The 17,580-nt window shown below is 42.8% G+C and overlaps 1 protein-coding gene across 12 annotated transcripts in view; it reads right to left on the bottom strand.

The window, feature by feature from the left end:
* The window catches only part of akap9 (A kinase (PRKA) anchor protein 9), a 44,985-nt gene that overhangs the window by 15,670 nt on the left and 11,735 nt on the right, over positions 1-17,580 (bottom strand). For 8 of the 12 annotated variants that reach the window (XM_054763003.1, XM_054762999.1, XM_054762994.1 and 5 more), the window contains 15 exons: positions 17,418-17,492; positions 16,664-16,787; positions 16,329-16,557; positions 14,618-14,657; positions 13,737-14,033; positions 12,239-12,517; positions 11,310-11,407; positions 11,052-11,221; positions 10,331-10,524; positions 6,722-6,884; positions 5,412-5,506; positions 5,201-5,318; positions 4,000-4,038; positions 2,833-3,065; positions 2,589-2,708 (listed from right to left, as the gene is read on the bottom strand). In XM_054763003.1, the coding sequence (XP_054618978.1) occupies positions 2,589-2,708; positions 2,833-3,065; positions 4,000-4,038; positions 5,201-5,318; positions 5,412-5,506; positions 6,722-6,884; positions 10,331-10,524; positions 11,052-11,221; positions 11,310-11,407; positions 12,239-12,517; positions 13,737-14,033; positions 14,618-14,657; positions 16,329-16,557; positions 16,664-16,787; positions 17,418-17,492 (2,274 nt within the window). The remainder of the gene's footprint in view (positions 1-2,588; positions 2,709-2,832; positions 3,066-3,999; positions 4,039-5,200; positions 5,319-5,411; positions 5,507-6,721; positions 6,885-10,330; positions 10,525-11,051; positions 11,222-11,309; positions 11,408-12,238; positions 12,518-13,736; positions 14,034-14,617; positions 14,658-16,328; positions 16,558-16,663; positions 16,788-17,417; positions 17,493-17,580) is intronic. The other 4 variants (XM_054762998.1, XM_054762995.1, XM_054762997.1 and 1 more) reach the window with 4 other exon arrangements.

A 17,580-nucleotide genomic window follows, 5' to 3' on the forward strand; every position in this document is an offset into this window, starting at 1 on the left:
AGTGGCCGCTATAGGCAGGTGGCTGTTCTATACAGGTGGCCGCTAAGACAGGTTTGACTGTACATTCACATGTACATGGAGCCCAGGAAACATCATGTTTTTTGGGGTTTTTTTTTAAATCGCCCGTGCCTGCTATAAAGTGCAATCACGCGCATCTACCGCTGCACAAAATTAAACCAGCACCCATCGGTCATTAACTTCAGGTTCTGTTGTGAAATAAGGTTTAAAAACATGACATAATGTCGCATCTTTGTTATGACACAAACCAAAACGGCCAGTTTTACCCATCCACACACAAACACTGAGTTTGCAGTTTTTGAAAATCTCAACTTTGCTCCAGAGTTTTGCATTACAGCCAATTATCACACGGCTCATTGGCCTTACAGCTACAAACACTAAAACACGCCATGGTCCCAGTAGGGCTTAATAGTGTCTACATTCCACCATCAAGGCTAGATTTTGGCCAACATACATCCAATACAGACCAATATTGACTTCTGAGTCATATTTAAAATTGTAAAAAAAAAAGCATGATAACATTGGACTGTGAAACAACTGCATTACTTGAGTGAAGGAAGGAGTCTTTCAAAGAGTACTTCATCATTAATGTTGTGTTTTAATCTAAATAGGAGCAGTCAAAGTGTGGTTTGAGGTTGTCTTTAGTATGTAATTGACACTTTCTTGACAGGTAATTTTCCCTCGCATCATTGCTGTTTTCTACTGTTGCCCTTTATAGTGGAACAATGAAAGGGAATGAGAAAGGGAAATGTTCTCATGAGGTTGTAAGAGACGGGTTGGAAATACACTAGGTCCCCAACTTACAAACACCCGACTAGCGAACATTCGCGGATACGAACACAAGCCGACTGGTCTATATTTTATTTTATTTTGCCTTGTAGTCACTCAATCAGTGTTTATACTGCTACTGTACATGCTTGACCAGTAGAGGGCACTGTGCCACTGCTAATGGGACCAACAGAGGCAGCATTAGAGCTAATGGGACCAACAGAGGAAGAGTTAGATGCTGGGGAGATAAAGCTAAATGGAAAGCTAAATTATACAACCTGGACAGAGCGTGTGATTAAAGTTTATGAAGAGTTAATAGACCTGCTTAATTCTACACCACCCACAGAACACTACCTCTTTTAGAAGAGTCTAACGACGACGACGATTTGTCCTTTTTTTCAATAACTCCTCCTCCAACTCCACCACAACGACGTATGCTCGGCCACTCCTCTTCAAGGGTAAATAACATTTATCATTACGTATTATTATATCACTTTTATTATTGTTTTTTTCATTAATTATCCTCGTTTAATATTACTACTGCATCCAAACTCATATTTACATACATACACATATACTGTATATGCATACACGTACATGTAGTACCTATATCATTGGTAATATTACCTTTTCCCCTACTTAAGAACAATTCGACATAAGAACTGTCGTCTGGAACCAATTGTGTTTGTAAGTTGGGGACTTAGTGTACTGGAATGCACTAGTAGGTCTCCGTGGTGGTGAGAGGTGGTGATGGGGGTGGGGGGCAAACGTAGCTAGAAGCAGTACCTTTACGCTTACTCCGTCCACCTGCAAATGCCAAGGAGAGAGAAGGCAGGAGGAGGAGCATGAAGGAACGGAAAGTGTGAAGGCAAAAAGGGAGAGAGGTGAGCCGGCCGAGGAGGAAGCAAAGGAAGAAAAGAAGTACTTTCAGATTTAAATATAAATAAAAAAACTGCAGGAATATGCCTGTTGAAATTAAAGAAGTTAATGAGGATAAACGGCACAGAAAACGGATGGATGGTATTCTGATCAGATTTTATAATCAGAATGCCTGACAAAGCCATAAATATACCTACAATGTAAATGTAAGTTACAATGTAATTTAATTTAAAAGTTGAAGCAGCAGTGAAGCTCGAGTGACTGACTGTTACACATTAACCAACTTGTTAAAAGGTGACAAGTTGTGATCCAGAGTACTTGTATAAACAAATAAAGCTTTATCTGTGCTTTCTCTATTCATTTTTTTGTCAAATTATGACTTTCATGCTGGGAAATCTACTTTAGAAAATCACAGCTAAACCAGAAGTGAGAATATGCAGAGAGAATATTAAGGTCTCTTGCGAATAAATCAGTGGAAAAATTCCCACAATGCCACCAATACTCCCAAAGTTAGTGTTGGGTAACCATATCTGACAATGATCTGCCTTTTCCTGCGCTCCTCAATCCAACCAACCCATGTGTCACCTGCTAAAACTACTATTGCCTCTCAGCAAGAATTTCCACTCCTGACTGACTTTTATGGCATCTAATAAAAGGTTTTCCATTGTCAAGATCACACCAAGCAGCATTTGAATACAAGCTAACAACATTCGCATAAGCTGTGGCTATTCATTGACAGCAGAGGCATTCATTCCACTCCGGCACTATCCTGCCACGTCAACAAGTTTGGTGTCACTTTCAAGGAAGCACAGGTAAATCTATCGCCTCTGTTGTTTATTGTGCCAAGTGTAATGCGGTGTCGTATGTGCGACATAAGTATCTCCGTTACCGCCTGGCAAAAAACACCCCAATTCTTTTGTTACCTCTTGGCTTCTTTGCTCTGAGCCACTCTGAAGCTTCTGCGGGTTCTTCAGCTGCTGCTCCAGTTTGTGGATCTCATTCTGGAAGACGTCCCTCTCGTGTTCTCGGTCCACGGCTTGCTCCTAGACACAAGAAGGAGAAGATTAAAAACACTGTGACGATAACTCATGTATCCCATTTTACTCAAACAGTATCCTCCCTTCCAGTTGGAAGAAGCAACTATGAGAAAGATTTTTTGTCTCTTACATCCAGGAACCTCCTGTTTTTGTCCATCTGTTTCTCCAGGGCCTGGATCTGCTGCTGGAGGTCTCTGGTCTCAGCCTTGCGAGCGTGCTCGAGCTCAATCACCCTGTTGACCTGCTCTTCTAGCTCGGCCTCCAGCAGCTTCATCTGCTTCAGGAGGTCAGAGCTCTCCTTCTCCGCCTGCCGCTGCACCTCCACCTTCTCTTTCATCAGCTTCTCGGCTTCCTCCAGCAAATCTAGACAAACACAGGACGACGGAGGTGTTACTGCTTGGCCATTGAGTGTTATGTTTTGATGTAAAAGTGATTTGTATGGTGATGAATGGGATGCCACTGAAGAGTCTGAGGATCAGTTCATTAACAAAAGCTACTTGTTTACTTCCAGCTTCCACCTTTCTCCATTTGCCCTTGTTGTCATTTTGTCCTTTCCACATATTTGGCCTAAAGGTTTAAGGCTGTACAGTACTGCCATCTGTTGCTCTGGCATGCAATGACAATAATGCATTTTGATGCAAACAGATAAAAAAAATATATATATCTATTGGCCTAAATAGTGTATAATCTAGATATTTTAACAACTCTACCCTCAGAATCTTCCAACATCCCATTAAGTTGTCCAAGATGAACCTCCCAACACGATGCCCGTTCCGCTGCCACCAAGGACCAACTGCCATTGGTTCACCCAGGCTCAAACCCCGCAGGATTAGCGTGACAATGTGTGAATGACAGTCCAGACATTGCAATACCCATGCCCAGTAGACAGGGAGAGGAGAAGGACTTCCTGAACAGCCAATCATCTTACTCGCACTAATAATCAATACAGTATATCAGGCTGGGGAAATAAAGTGTAGATGATTGACAAAGATGATCTAATGGCCACATGTGAATGTTGGACATCTGCTATCATTTCATCATGCTCAAATAAGGACTAATCAAAAAGATGCCAAAAAATGACAAGCCAGGACATAATCAGTCAAAAACAAAAGGAAAAAAAAAAGCAGAAGCAAAGGTTAGTGATTTGAGTGAGATTGTGAGGCCAAAAAAACAAGCAAGCTTTGTCGGTGTGGCCGCTGGATTAGGGTTACAGATATACTGTATATTATGTCACTCTGCTAGACAATTCAAAAGAACATAGAAGAGGAGGGCTGAGCCATGCTCAAAGTGGACACACCTGCTTCAGGTGCTGCAACCATTGCAGCGTCAACTAGGCCTACAGGAGGATAAGAAAGCACAGGAGTTCAACATGCTCTTGTTTTTGACATGAACAGAAAAGATGGCGGAAAAGTGACAATGATGTTGTTCGGTATGTTATCAAAGGATGAGGAAGCAAACAGTGTGAAAAAGAGGGTCTTTCTTAAATAGCCCTGACCAAAAATGCTGAAGACTCACCCTTATCATGACAAAGTGGGGTACCGTTTTGATAATAAGAGGTTATAGTGCAATATTAACCGTTTCATATTGCAACCTGGAGACAACCTGTGAATTTAGGTTTTGTTGCACAAATACAGGTAAGCAAGTTGCATCAAAAGTACTTACAGATTACAGTTTGTTGTTCTCTATTCCAATTAATAACATTAATACTAGGGGTGTCACGAGACACTCAGTTCACAAGACGAGACGATGCACGAGATTGGGTCTACGAGAACGAGATGAGACAATATATTGCAATCTACTATTTTTATTTCTACTAGGTTACACTGTTCTGCACTCTGTGTGTATGCTACCGACCTCGCCTCCACCCACCGAGACAAAGAGACTATATGACTGAGAAGAGGGCTCACTCCTTTCATGCCGTTATTCTATGGAACAAATGTGCCAAGGTGCTGAAACCAATGCAGAGTGCACCCTCTTCCTGCCTGAAAACAGACATGCATGCACATGGCAATATATCGAGGCCCGCAAAATTATCCAGTTAATTTTCATTTATTGCGTGATTAATTAATTTAATTTAAATTAATTCAATTTATTACCGTCCCAGTCCTAGTACCTACGAGATCCTACGAAATCTTGTCATGTTTTAATCTTGTGAAATCTTGTGACACCCCTAATTAATACATAAAATGAAATGTCATTAGTAATTCATAGTACATTAATAATACAAATAACATTTTAATTCATAAAACAAAATGAAATTGCACTATTATTTTTAAAAGTCAGACCTCGCCGTCTGTGACCCACTTCTGAGTGCAGACCCACTAGTTGAGAACCCCTGCTTGAGACCACACGATGAACAAATATAGAGCACCGATTCTCAACACAAGTTATCTCAAGGCATTTTATACATTGGGCAGCTATAAAGCCAAAACATTTGTACTCATTGTATAGTCGTATTACATATTTGGGTTCATTATTTATTCATCTGGGATACGTACGAAGCTCACGAGGTCCTGCATCCTCTCTCATGGCGTCGTGTTGTCGGGACATCATCTCCCGCTCCTCCTGCATTTGCAGCCTCTCCTGCTCCAACTCCTGCAGCCGACTGCTCGTAACCTGCGTTAAAAAAATGATCTTGTTTAGTTTGCAACAAACAAAAAATGTTTACATTTTTTAAAATTAAAACCTCTGACTGTTTCAATATTCTACCTGCAGCTCTTGCTCCAGGCTCAGCTGTAGCTCTTCCTTCTGACGGAGCTGCTCCTCCAGGGCGGCACGTTCACCCGTGTAACCGTCAATCACATCTGTGCGTGCACAAAGTGGCGTAGAGAAGATACTTAGATAACAACTTTAAATATAAAAACTCACCCAGTGACCATTTGGGTTGTTTTTGGAATGCTTGTGCATGGAGGCGGAGGCGCTATGCATCGTTGTTGTGACACAGCGCAGCCAGAAACCTCAAACAACAACACCGTAGCAAGCAGGAACACATTCCTACTGTACAATTGAACACAAGTGAGAATGTCTGACCCACTTTGCTTGACGAGTATGGATGCAAACACAATGAAATGCTTCATAACGGCACTGTTCCGTCACAGGTCAGCAAGCATTATTCTCCACGATGGCATTCGGGTCATGGATACAGCAAGACTAGAGGTATGCCTCGATTGAGAGGCTAAAATGTCAATAGCTGCATTTGGTGTGGTTACAAGTGAGACAGAAGGTAAACGTTGCTGACTGAGTAGGAACCAACGCGGTGTAGAGTTTGCCTAAGGAGGGTTCTCTCCAGGATACAAAATTGTCAGATCTCATCAGTCATGTGATAGCCCTTTTCCCATCATGTCAAGGCTGTGTTATAGTCAGCTATCATAACATTTACATCCATTTACCTGAAATTTAAATGTTCTAGCAACAGTATTACATAACAGTTTCAGCTACCGACTATCCAAGCATTTGCCACATGGTCTTCCTTTGTGGCCTACCCTTTCAGATTGTTTTATGGCAGCAGATATTAGCCATCTGTACCTGCACCGGATCGCAAAAAACAAACATGGAACTTCTTAAGTCAAACAAAGATGAAAAAAAACAGAAAGGTCTCACCATTATTCAGTGTTCCCAAAAAGTGCAAAAGTTCCCTGTTGCGCTCTACTTGATAAACTGAGTGGGCTTGTTTCTGGTGTGTGTGTGCAACAGTTGTCCCCGGAGGACCAGCTGTCTCTGACAAGGATGGTCTGCAAGCTAGCTGCCCCCCAGGAAGACAGCAAAATGATTTCTTCCAGCTAAAAGCACAGTTGCTCTCAACTTCGCTTCATTCTCCCTGTCAAACAGCTGACACTTGCTGTGACAACAACAACCCCCTCCCCCGTGTGCCCTCTCTGGGTCTTGCTTTGACATTTAACCACGGTTCCTCAAAGACTGGTTGAAAACGCCCTCAGGTGGACAGGTGATAAGGTACATGCACCAATTAGGTCCTCGGCCATCTTGTGTCTGTTCTTGCACTGCTAATCGAGAAATCTCACCCTCAGCTCGGTGCAATTCCAGGGCCAGCTGCTCACGTGCTCGGGCCTCCTCGGACAGCCGGTCCTGCAGCTCCTCCTGCTTCTGTAGTAGCTCGCTGATCTCCTGGTTATGGCGGAAGGACTCGCGCATGAGCTCTGTCTGGGTAATGCGGGCATGCTCCACCTAAAGGCATGAAAAACAATAAATGAGATACAGTACATTAAATAAGCCATTAACCAGAATATTTATGTTAATAAATTAGCAATTAGTAGGATCACAGTAAGACCATGAAGAATAGATAGTTCACATCCATCATGGTCCATCTCTATGTGTCTGTTTTAACAGCTCATAACTGAGATCCTTGTAAAGGCAGAACATTTTGATGCAACTCTTGCGCAGTTGTGCCCTATTTTCTTGACTGTTGAGTGATGTCAGTAAGTTTTTTTGTGCGACTTTTTCCACAAAAAAATATCCATGTGACATCTGTCATCGTGTTGCTGCCATTCCACAATTACCCTTCACAGCTTTGCATATCACCGAGAGCAAAGGTCTTTTAGTATTATGCAAACCAGGAAGTGCTGACGGTGCCTCAAAGTCGCAAGCCTTACACACCTTACGGGAGATGATATTTAATTCATAAAAGAAGCTGTAGGATGGTTAAATATTCATCATTACCTCTCATGCAATAGTTTGCTCTGGCGCATCAACTTACTGTATAGGGAGGTGTGGGCAGAGAGATTCTGGAGATGACTTTAAGTAGGTGACCATTTGTCCTGTGATTGACATGGGAGATCTGCGTCTGCACCAAGACAGCATTCCTCTCAGTCAAGGTGCTGTAGACTGGAAAAGGTCGGGGAAGGGGGATCCGAGATTCCACTTCGTACACATCCTGGTCTTCCCCTTCCACCCAGGTGGTGCTCTGCGTTTTCGAATTCCAGAAAGACAGGTGGGAATCCATGGCGAAGGATGCTTTATGTTATGTTGGTGCTCCTTGCCTGGAGTCATCAGAGAGGGTTTGCCATGATCACACAGCCTGCCGTGCAAGCGCCAATGAGAATTAAGTCCAGTGGGAGAAAGGAGCAGTTGTGGTTTGCGACCAGGCAACGGTTTCTATGTGTTGGCACACAGGAAGCAGACATGCATGTGATCCCAATCGCTCGTCATCATCATATTGTTGAGGTAGAACACGTCTCAGGTAAACAGATGGAAAAAGTCCAAACAGAGCCTGTCATACTCAGTGGCAGCAGGGGGGCGTCCCTTTTGATTTCATCGGCTTAAACGGCATTCCTGAACACAAGGGCAGGAGGTACTCCAAGGCTTCCATTTCCTTTCCGTATCCTCTTCAGTAATCTGCAGCTCTCTGTGCTCCTACTGACCTTGTTTTTTTAGTGGAAAAGCACATCATGCCTCTCACAGATCACATCCCCTTACTCACTCACTCTCTCTCTTCTTCCTCTGGAGATTCCCAAACAAAGCTATATCACCGTAGCAACAACAAGCCTCCCGGCCCCCCACTTTTAATTGTTCAGTCCAGGCGACGGCCAGCCGAGGGTGAAATGACAGCGGCCGGCTCTTAAGTTGCTTTCCTTTTTAATTCCTCCCATGGTTTGCCGTCATTCCCTCTCCACGCATGCTCACTGGGGCTGGATCGCTTCTCTTGTCAGGCAAGGTTTACTTACCCCAGGCAGTCCCCTGTCACTCTGTTACACACACGCCACCTCCATGAGATAAAAAGATCAAATCCAACACGTGCAGGGCTGCTTTCCACACTCGAGCGGACTTTCATTTACCACACTGTTCACAGGCTGAAGGATTCTGCTCAGTAAAACCGGGAGGGAAGGAGGGAGCAAGGGAAGGAGGCGTGGCTTCAATTCACAGCAACACCGGGGGCCAGGTAGATTTGTAAATAGATCTCAAACACAGTCACCACTCCCTATCATACTACCGCGCACACAAATAACCTCCAGACAACACACACACCCTACACAAAGTTGTAAAACCGGATTCACTCCCTATTCAGTCACATGCACCACAAAAAAAACAAAAAAAACAATCTAAAAATTCTGACATGTCGCCGCTTGGTCTGCCATAATGTCCAAGTGTCATACTCCACACTTGACATACACACATACATACACACTTGAAAGACCTGCGTGTAATGGCAGGTGACGGAGCAAACACATTCCCTTCGGCAAATATTTTACAGTCATAGTTGAATAAAAACGACTAGTTTGCGTCATCAATCTCTGCCTCACAGGCAAGAACTGACATCACTGGCAGCAGGAATATCGTAAAGAAAATCGTTATCGACCCTTTGTTTCCAAGAGCAAATTAATTACTGTGTAAGCTACACGTAAAATTAGAGGAGGTTGTTACTAACACTGTTATTTACATTTATATTAAAGACGATGACATAATTACATTTTCTAAACTGATAAATACATGTAGCAGACTGGGCGTCCGCCAGAGTAGTTTAACTAGTGTTAAACATTTAAATGTCATTTCTTTTGTGTTGTTATTAATGTTATTCTTACAGTAAACACTTGTTTATCACTGTTAATTGGTTTCAGACCCAACCTCGATAAGTGAATTTCTGCAAAGTAGGATTCAAGATTAATAAATTGAATAGTTAGAGCATAGAAAACCTGTTTATGACTTTCTAAATATGATTGAGCCCTTTAGATATGAGCCCTTTAGACATGAAATAAGACCCCCATAGTCACCTTTGCACTCATATTACCCAATATAGAAGACATAATCAGAGTAAATAAGCCATTTAAGACATAAATGAGACTCACGCTCGTGTGTTTCAATAAATGTCTTCAGGACGTGTGAGCAGGAAGTGATGTCGGGGATTCAGAATTGAGTTTTAGAGGTGAGTGTATGGCATTATTATATTATTAGCTGGTGCCTTGCCCATACACAAATTAACACATTATTAGATGATGTGAACATCTACACAGTTTTACTTTCAAAATGTTTATTTATTTATTTATTTCTAAATCATGCCTTTGTATGTCAGTTGATTTGATTATTATCAGTGACATGATACAGTACAAACATGTCCAGGGTGTGTATGCAGAAACATATGAAAATGCAATAAAAGGATAATAAACCCTACATACTGGAAGCGTTGTCCAAAGATGCTGAATAAAAGTGACTCCTGGCTTGGGCTATTTTTAGACCAGCAAGACAAAACCCATCTGAGCGTAAATAAGAATTTCAGCCACAGGGAGGATGTACCGTGCACTCACTTACAGCAACACGCTCAATGGCCTAGTTAAAACTCGCCCTGACTCAGAGGGGCCGACACTACACATAGCGGGCGCACGGCATGGGCTCCCTTTTGTGGGGAATGGAGGCGGACTTCCACCCAGCTGGACTATGATAGGCTGTTAGTGTGAGACAAAAGCTCCATGTAAATTAAATACAGCTCGTATCTATGGGTGACCACTGGGAATGAAGTGGTTCTTTTATTGGGTGGGTATTTTCCAGACACGAGCGAGACTGATTCTGCAGACTCATCCCCATTATGCACTCACAAGCAGACTTTAAAAGTCAATGGGAAAAGAGGCTTGTGCAGTAATACCCAAGAGCTGATTGCCAAGGCTGTAGCTTTAGTTTCGTACCTGGTTGGTGGTGTCGGTGATAACCATCAACATCTTCTCCAAAGCCGTCTGGAGGCGACTGCTGATGCTCATGAGATGCTCCTCGTTCTCTAGCTGACTACCACTTTCCCCCAACAGCAGGCTGTCTATCATCTGCTTGGACACCTCCAGGCCTGCGTCTGTCTCGCCGCCCAGGCAAATCTCTCCAGAGAAGCCTAGTGCGACGACACAAACCCTTATTCAGCTTTCATTTCTTTATCACTCATTTGCTACAGGGCCACAAAACACTGGTGTTCAGAGCATAATGGCAACAACTGATGTCGTTTTTATTAACTCCACATGATGGTAGGTGCATTTGAAGTATCACTATCAGCTTGATCTACCTGTGCATGTGTTTTAAAACATTGTTACTCAGCTGTATGTGCGAAACTCAAGTGTGCTACACTTGCCTTCCAATTGCTTACAATGAACTCAGTGGCGGTATTAATGCTGACTAGTTGCTAATTACCACTACTGCAACATTGGTTCTGTTGCTGCTGTGTTGCGCAATATACTTTTTAATAAATGACAAAGTGGTCAAAGAGAGAAACCTTTTCCTTATCACTTTCTCATTCACTCCAAATAATTATAATGGTTTAAAAATGAAGTTGTCATATATTAAGACTTCAAGTTTTTCAAAAGAACAACCTGCTCCCAATTAACAGCAGCCCGGTATTAGTGCTTCAAATCAGATGTTACATGCCTGCACCACCATGTCTGGAGGGAGTGTGTGAACCCTGCAACCCTTCACTGGAAGAAGCATCCTGCAGGCTTTGCATGTGGAGTCCCATGGTTTCTTCCGCCGCTGCTGTGGTCTTCAGGACGTCAGCCAAAACCCGACTAAGCCTCTGGTTGGCACTGCGCAAGAGGATTCTCAAGGCAGCACAGTGATTACAGTTAATGCACACTTTAGTATATTTGTTTAAAATCCTCAAGACAGTATTAAAATTTTGGTGATCACCTTTCATTGTCCTTGTCGACGGACTCAGCACCACCCTGCGATGTCCCGTGCTCCCCTTGCACAACTTCTGCTTCATCGTCTTCTTTCTTCTTTCGCAGCTGCACGGGTAAAAGGGAGAAAACAGAAAGCAGTCCCGTCATTACGGCGCTGCAAACTCCTTACTAGTAATAAGCAGCAGAGAGCAGCCTGGCACCATACGCGCCTCTTTGCACATGTAAATTCAAATAAGACAATCCTGTAAACAAACTATCCTTATATGAGAGTAGACAGACACACAGAGAGACGCACTTGAACTCCCTGGGTGCAGGGAGAACACTAGTTTCTTTGTGCTGCTATGGCAACAGGTGCACCTGGGATGCAGGGAATAAGATGTATTATAGCACCACCTTCTGGACAGACAGTAGTACAGCAGATGATTATACTGACTCCAGCCAAATACTGTCTATTATTGACATTTTTCAGGGTTTTTTACCATATTTACAAAATGAGAAGGGGAAAGATTGGAACAAAAACAATACGCCTTCTAAAATTTATATTTCTATGACAGTATCCATAAACACTGACAATTATTATCATTCCAGTTCTTGTGTTGCATCTCATTACATCGTGCAGCTGTCCTTCATGAAGTGTCAGGTAAGCGTAAATATTAATACGTGCTGCAGCCTTTTTGGAGCAGCTCATCTCGCAAACAGCAATAAACTCGACAGCCTCTTCCATCACACAGCTAAGACGCAATCAAGCAAGAAATGTTCCGTGAAGCCCCGTGAGCACACGAATTAGCTCTTCAAGGCTGGAGAAGTACTTGAATGACAATTGGACATGAGGAAATGAGAATGATTAATACTGTATATACAGCCTCTTGACTCTTAAAATATTTGATTATTTTACCGTGCCGGTAGACCAAAACAAAAACAACCAGCAACACAAACCTTCCTCACCGCTTCCAATTCAGCTTTCTGCAGCTTCTCCTGTAACTTCTGGATCTCTGTGTTCCTCTCCTCCAGCTCGCTTTCCAGGCGCTCCCTCTCCTCCTTCAACCATGCACTCATGGAGGCAGAAGCTCCAAGAGTTGACGCCTCCTTATCCCTCTCCTCCACGTCCTCTTCGTCTGATTGGGTCTGCATGGAGGCACTTGTCTGGCAGGCGCGCTTGTTGATTCTGGCCTGTTCCGTCTGCTGAGCAAACTCCACTGACATTTGAACAATGGCCTGTCAAATAAGAGAATATGGGTCAGAGATCTTCGATTTCTAAGGCGATGTTGTAAGTTGTAAGAATAGTGATTAATAATGCAAGTAGCATCCATCCATCCATCTTCTAGACTGCATGTCCGCATAAGATCCCTGGGTGAGCTAGAGCTTGTCCCAGCTGACTTTTGGCCAAGAGGTAAGGTACTGGTCACCAGTCAATTACATACTGTATTGTCAACCTTTCACACAAGTGGACAATTTAGAGTCTCCAATTAACATACATGTCTTTGGGATGTGGGAAAAAGCACACAAGCACAGGGAGAACATGTAATGATGCCACAATATTCAAGAGGCAGACATGGTAACCATTAATTATTCCACCATGCTGCCAAATACAGTCGTTCCTCGTTTATCGCGGTTAACTGGTTCCAGACCCGAGCGCGCTAAGTGAATTTCCGCGAAGTAGGATTCAGTATCAATAAACAGAATATTTTCATAGTTAGAGGATAGAAAACCTGTTTATGACTTTCTAAATACAGGTTTTAACATTATTAGAGCCCTGTAGACATGAAATAACAATCCTATAGTCACTTTTACACTCCTATTATTCTTTGTTTACGCCACATTGCATAGGCTACGGGATCACTGCAAGGACATAACAGACGCCCCCCCCCCCCACACACACACACACACACACACACACTCTATCTCAGCCATGGCATGTCGGCTCAGCTCTGCAGCCAGTCTCCATGCAGTGTGAAAGGTCATGTAATCTAACATCAGGTCTCATAACATTACTGACAATACTATATTACCACAATACTACATATAACTTGTCTTACTGCGATAACTGCGATATAGTGAGGGAGCGATATTTGAACCGCGATATAGGGAAAGGCGACTGTATATGTAGCAATACTTTTCAAACGTGAGCACTCACAATTTAAGAGAGTGCTGATCTGTGCCAAGGCTTAAGGTATTTGTGAGCTGTGAACTCAATCTTAATAGCTAAAACAAAAAAAACATTTTCCATGTAAAAATGTAAAATGCTGCCAATTACAGGTGAAACTTAAAAAGTGAATAAAACTGCATTTTGGTAAAGACGTAAAAGCATCTCAGCACATTTTTTGAGCTTTTTTGTTATAGCTTTTGTTAGAGTTAGAACACCAACATATAAAAAAAAAGTTGATATATTAAAAACACAAAGTTCCTTGGCAGAGGTAATGAAAGACTCTCCTACCTTGGCGACCTCTTCCTCCACTCTCTGCCTTGTAATGCTGGAGACCTCAACAGAGCAGAGATCCCGATCATGCTCTCTTCTTCCCTCCTGGCTTTGCTCTCGTGTCCTCTCCTGCTCCCGTTCTTCTCGCAGCCTTCTCAGCTCGCTGCTGTGCTGCACTTTGAGTGCGGCAACTTCTTGGACATACTTGTTGTAGAGAGCTCTCCTCAGCGTCTGTAGCTGCGCGCTCAAGCCTGTGGACCTTGCAGGCCAGCGAGCGCCGGAAACCCACTCTAGGAGTTGTTCATTGGTGAGGTCCTGCACCGGGACAAGAGCACAACTATGAAACACATGACAAAATAACAAGCTTCTCTGAACATAAACAAGTCATCCATACTGTAGCAAAACCTGGCCAACCCTTCTGCTTTGGATCAATACTCTTCCTGCTTCAGGATTATATTAAGTGAAGATGCATTCTCCTCTTAAACACTGGCTGAGCCACAAGCAAAGCCCTAGCTTGAGGAAGTTTTGAGGTTGAGTGACTAACTAAGACAGCAACTCTTCGTTCACGCGAGAAATCGCATCCCACTTCCACACAGACGCCAAACACCAGAGTATGCGCACTTGCTTCAAGAGCGACACGCAATACAGGCGGATTATGTAACTTCCGACCCTTTTAATCATTCGATATAGGACAGTTCATCCTGCTGCTTCTGGAGCAAAAAGGGGTGGAGGGTGGGTGGTGGGATTTAGGGCACGTTCAGCCCTACAGGCAACTTCATCCATTCACATCGGACTGTCAGACTCTCTTAATGCATGTGCGCCAATCAGCTCGTGGTAAGAGGTAACGATGTGACAAGGGTGATTTAAATGTCAGAGAAAAAAAAAAATGTAGCCCAAACCTTAAGTTCCTCTTTGTACTCCTCCCTGCACTCTGGAACACTGGGGAAACAACACATATCATGTTAGATAGACATGATTACTCGGCTGTTTTCTTCTGAAATGACATCTGCTTCTTTCACATGACTGTATGTATTTGTGTAAGCTACTGCTTCTACTCTTGAACCGCTGCACACAAAAGGTTGAAAATTCGCTAAAACATGCACGCCTACTGTGTTGTCTGTGCTATTATATTTCTGTCAAATAAACACCGCATGGTGGCGCTATTGTTAATCGGCATATGCCAGATTGAATTGAAGTTTCTCACACAGCTCAACAAAACAGCCACTGTAACTTTAGGGTATTTAGCTGGATCCCTGCAACTTTTGGTGCACAACTTTCAGGGACTGACCAGCACGTGTGTAAAATTTGAGCAAGACTGGTTGTTTAGGGAGCATACGTCATTGACCATTTCGCTCATGATGATAAAACTTTGAGGATACAGTCGTCCCTCGCTACGTTGCAGTTCGAACAACGTTGCGTCGTGGTTTTCCAAAAATGTATCAATAAATGATTGTTTTTTTGTGGTTAACTATGGCCTATTGTTAGTCAAAAAATATTGAAAGACAAGTTATATGTATTTTTCTAGTCACTAGGCATCAGTAACGTTACATTGATGAGAAATATACCTTAGATTACATTACCTTAACACTGCATGGAGTCAGTCATGTCCGACATGACAGTGAAAGCTAGTTCTCTTCCCATTCCGTGCACAAGTGGTAGGTTTTTGGCTTCTTACTTTATCCTTCTTTCCCGCTCCTTTTGAAACTCTTTCTTAAATTTAAAATAAACAAATTGGAGGCTAACTAGTCAGCTCGGTAGCATGGTAGCTTTTGGTCGGGCTTGAAACCAATTAACCGCAATAACCGAGGGACAAATGCTGGCATGTATTCAAAAGCATTTTGATCACAACCAATAGGGGGCGACACAAATGTCATTTACGTCAGTGGTCCCCAACCCCCGGGCCGCGGGTCATTTGGTACCGGGCCGCATAGAATTTTTTTTTTCTATTATTTCATTTTTTTTATGTTTTATTTTGAAAAGTGGCCGGATTCTCTCTGTTACATCCGACTGACTTGACGCATGTCCATTGTGCGTGTGCTAACTTTCTCTCATGCCGCACAGATAGACTACTACTGTATTTTTACAATTTTTCTTTCACCTCTTTTTTGGTGTCAAATGCTGATACTATGTGGGAATGCATAAAGGTAAGTTTTGATGACTTATTGAGTGCTAATGTGCACATTTGTCTCAAGTTAATTCATGCTATCACACAGCCTTTTACCACACACATCAAGCAGCGATGTAATAATCTCTCTGGAAAAACTTGGCTGGAACTTGAACTGGTGGATGGTGGGTCGGCATTCATTTTGTGCTTTTAATTTGATATTATTCATGTGTTAGTTTTACACAATACATAATAAATAAGATAAAATAGATCGCTATAATGTACGAACCCCCGCACCCCCCCAAACCTACCCACCTCCCCGGTCCGCGTGTCAAAAAAGGTTGGGGGCCACTGATCTACGTCATGCGAAAAATGCATTTTGTATACACACATTGGATCCATGACAATGAAATAACCTCTGGTAAAAAAGGACAAAATAGCTCAAACAAGAAAATATCTGAGAATCCACCCAACGTCCTGTCACTGTGTTTGTGTGGCACCCTCACCTGTAGTGCAGCTGTGCCCCCATGACCTCCTGCAGTCTCTGCTGCAGCACAAGAATCTCAGTGGTGTAGCGTTCTTCCATCTCCGTGGCCCTCTGCTGGTAGTGAGCTTGGACACGCTCCATCTCTTGCCTGTGATTTTCCTCCAGACGGTGCTGCTTCTCCTGCGCCTCCAACTTCAGTCTTTCTAATTCCTCGGAATGAGATACTTTGGTGCCCTGCTCCTCCGCATCTGATCAGTGCAACAGATTAGACTAGCTTGAATGTTACCTCTGGAAATCATGAGCCAATTCCAGCCAGGTTTATTATATAAAACAATAAACGACATGTTAGCTCACCTTGCTCCCTTGCATCTCTCTGGTTTTGAATGTTGTCCGCCTCCTCCTGCAGCAACTCCAGCTGGGCGGCATGGATCTGAGTCAGGCTGATGCGCTGTGCCTCCATCTGCAGCCTGCACTCGCCCTTACCATGGGAAAAATGCATCTGCTTGTTTATGATATAAATGCCAGTTTTAAATGCTTCTAAATGAAATTACATGGAACATTTGTTTTGCTTGTCATTGGTGATGAATCATTAATGGATATAATTCAACTAATCCCACTTCAATGACGGAGCACAGGAACAAGCCAATTAACGTCATCGCTCGGGCGATAAACAAAAAGCGGAGGCCTCTGCGCCCCGTGCATTATGCATTAGAGCTAATTTGCCCAGCCTGTGCAATTATGAAATTGCCATTCCGCTGCCTTTGATGTTGGATGTTTTTAACATGAGGCGCTACATTTCAATGGCAGCTTTCTTGTGTGTGATGTCTTTGTTGTTTTGTCTTTCAAAAAAATGTAACCAACAAATGTTGCCAGAAATTGTGTTCACAGATTTAATAATAATCAAACCTTCTTGAGTTAAAATATAGTTATGAACCTATAAGATGCACATTATATTTTATACTTCGCTATGATTTATTTTGTAGACGCACATTTAGCGAATACAAGTAATAGCATTTGATGTATATGCACTGTTATGGACACATAGCAACATATATACTTTACAATTAGTACAATAACATATAGGTATATACAAAATCTAGATATTTACATGCTCAGGTGTGTGTTCTGCCGCTTCCTGACATGCGACTGACTCTGAGTGGTAGTCTCCCTCGCGGCTGCTGACCTGATGAAGAAAACGCAAGAGTCGCTGCGGGGAAATCTATTTCAGGTTGTCACTTTGATTGCTATGATGCTCTCATGTCCTTCAATAT

The sequence above is a fragment of the Dunckerocampus dactyliophorus genome, chromosome 20 (assembly GCF_027744805.1).
Source record: "Dunckerocampus dactyliophorus isolate RoL2022-P2 chromosome 20, RoL_Ddac_1.1, whole genome shotgun sequence".
NCBI lineage: Eukaryota > Metazoa > Chordata > Actinopteri > Syngnathiformes > Syngnathidae > Dunckerocampus > Dunckerocampus dactyliophorus.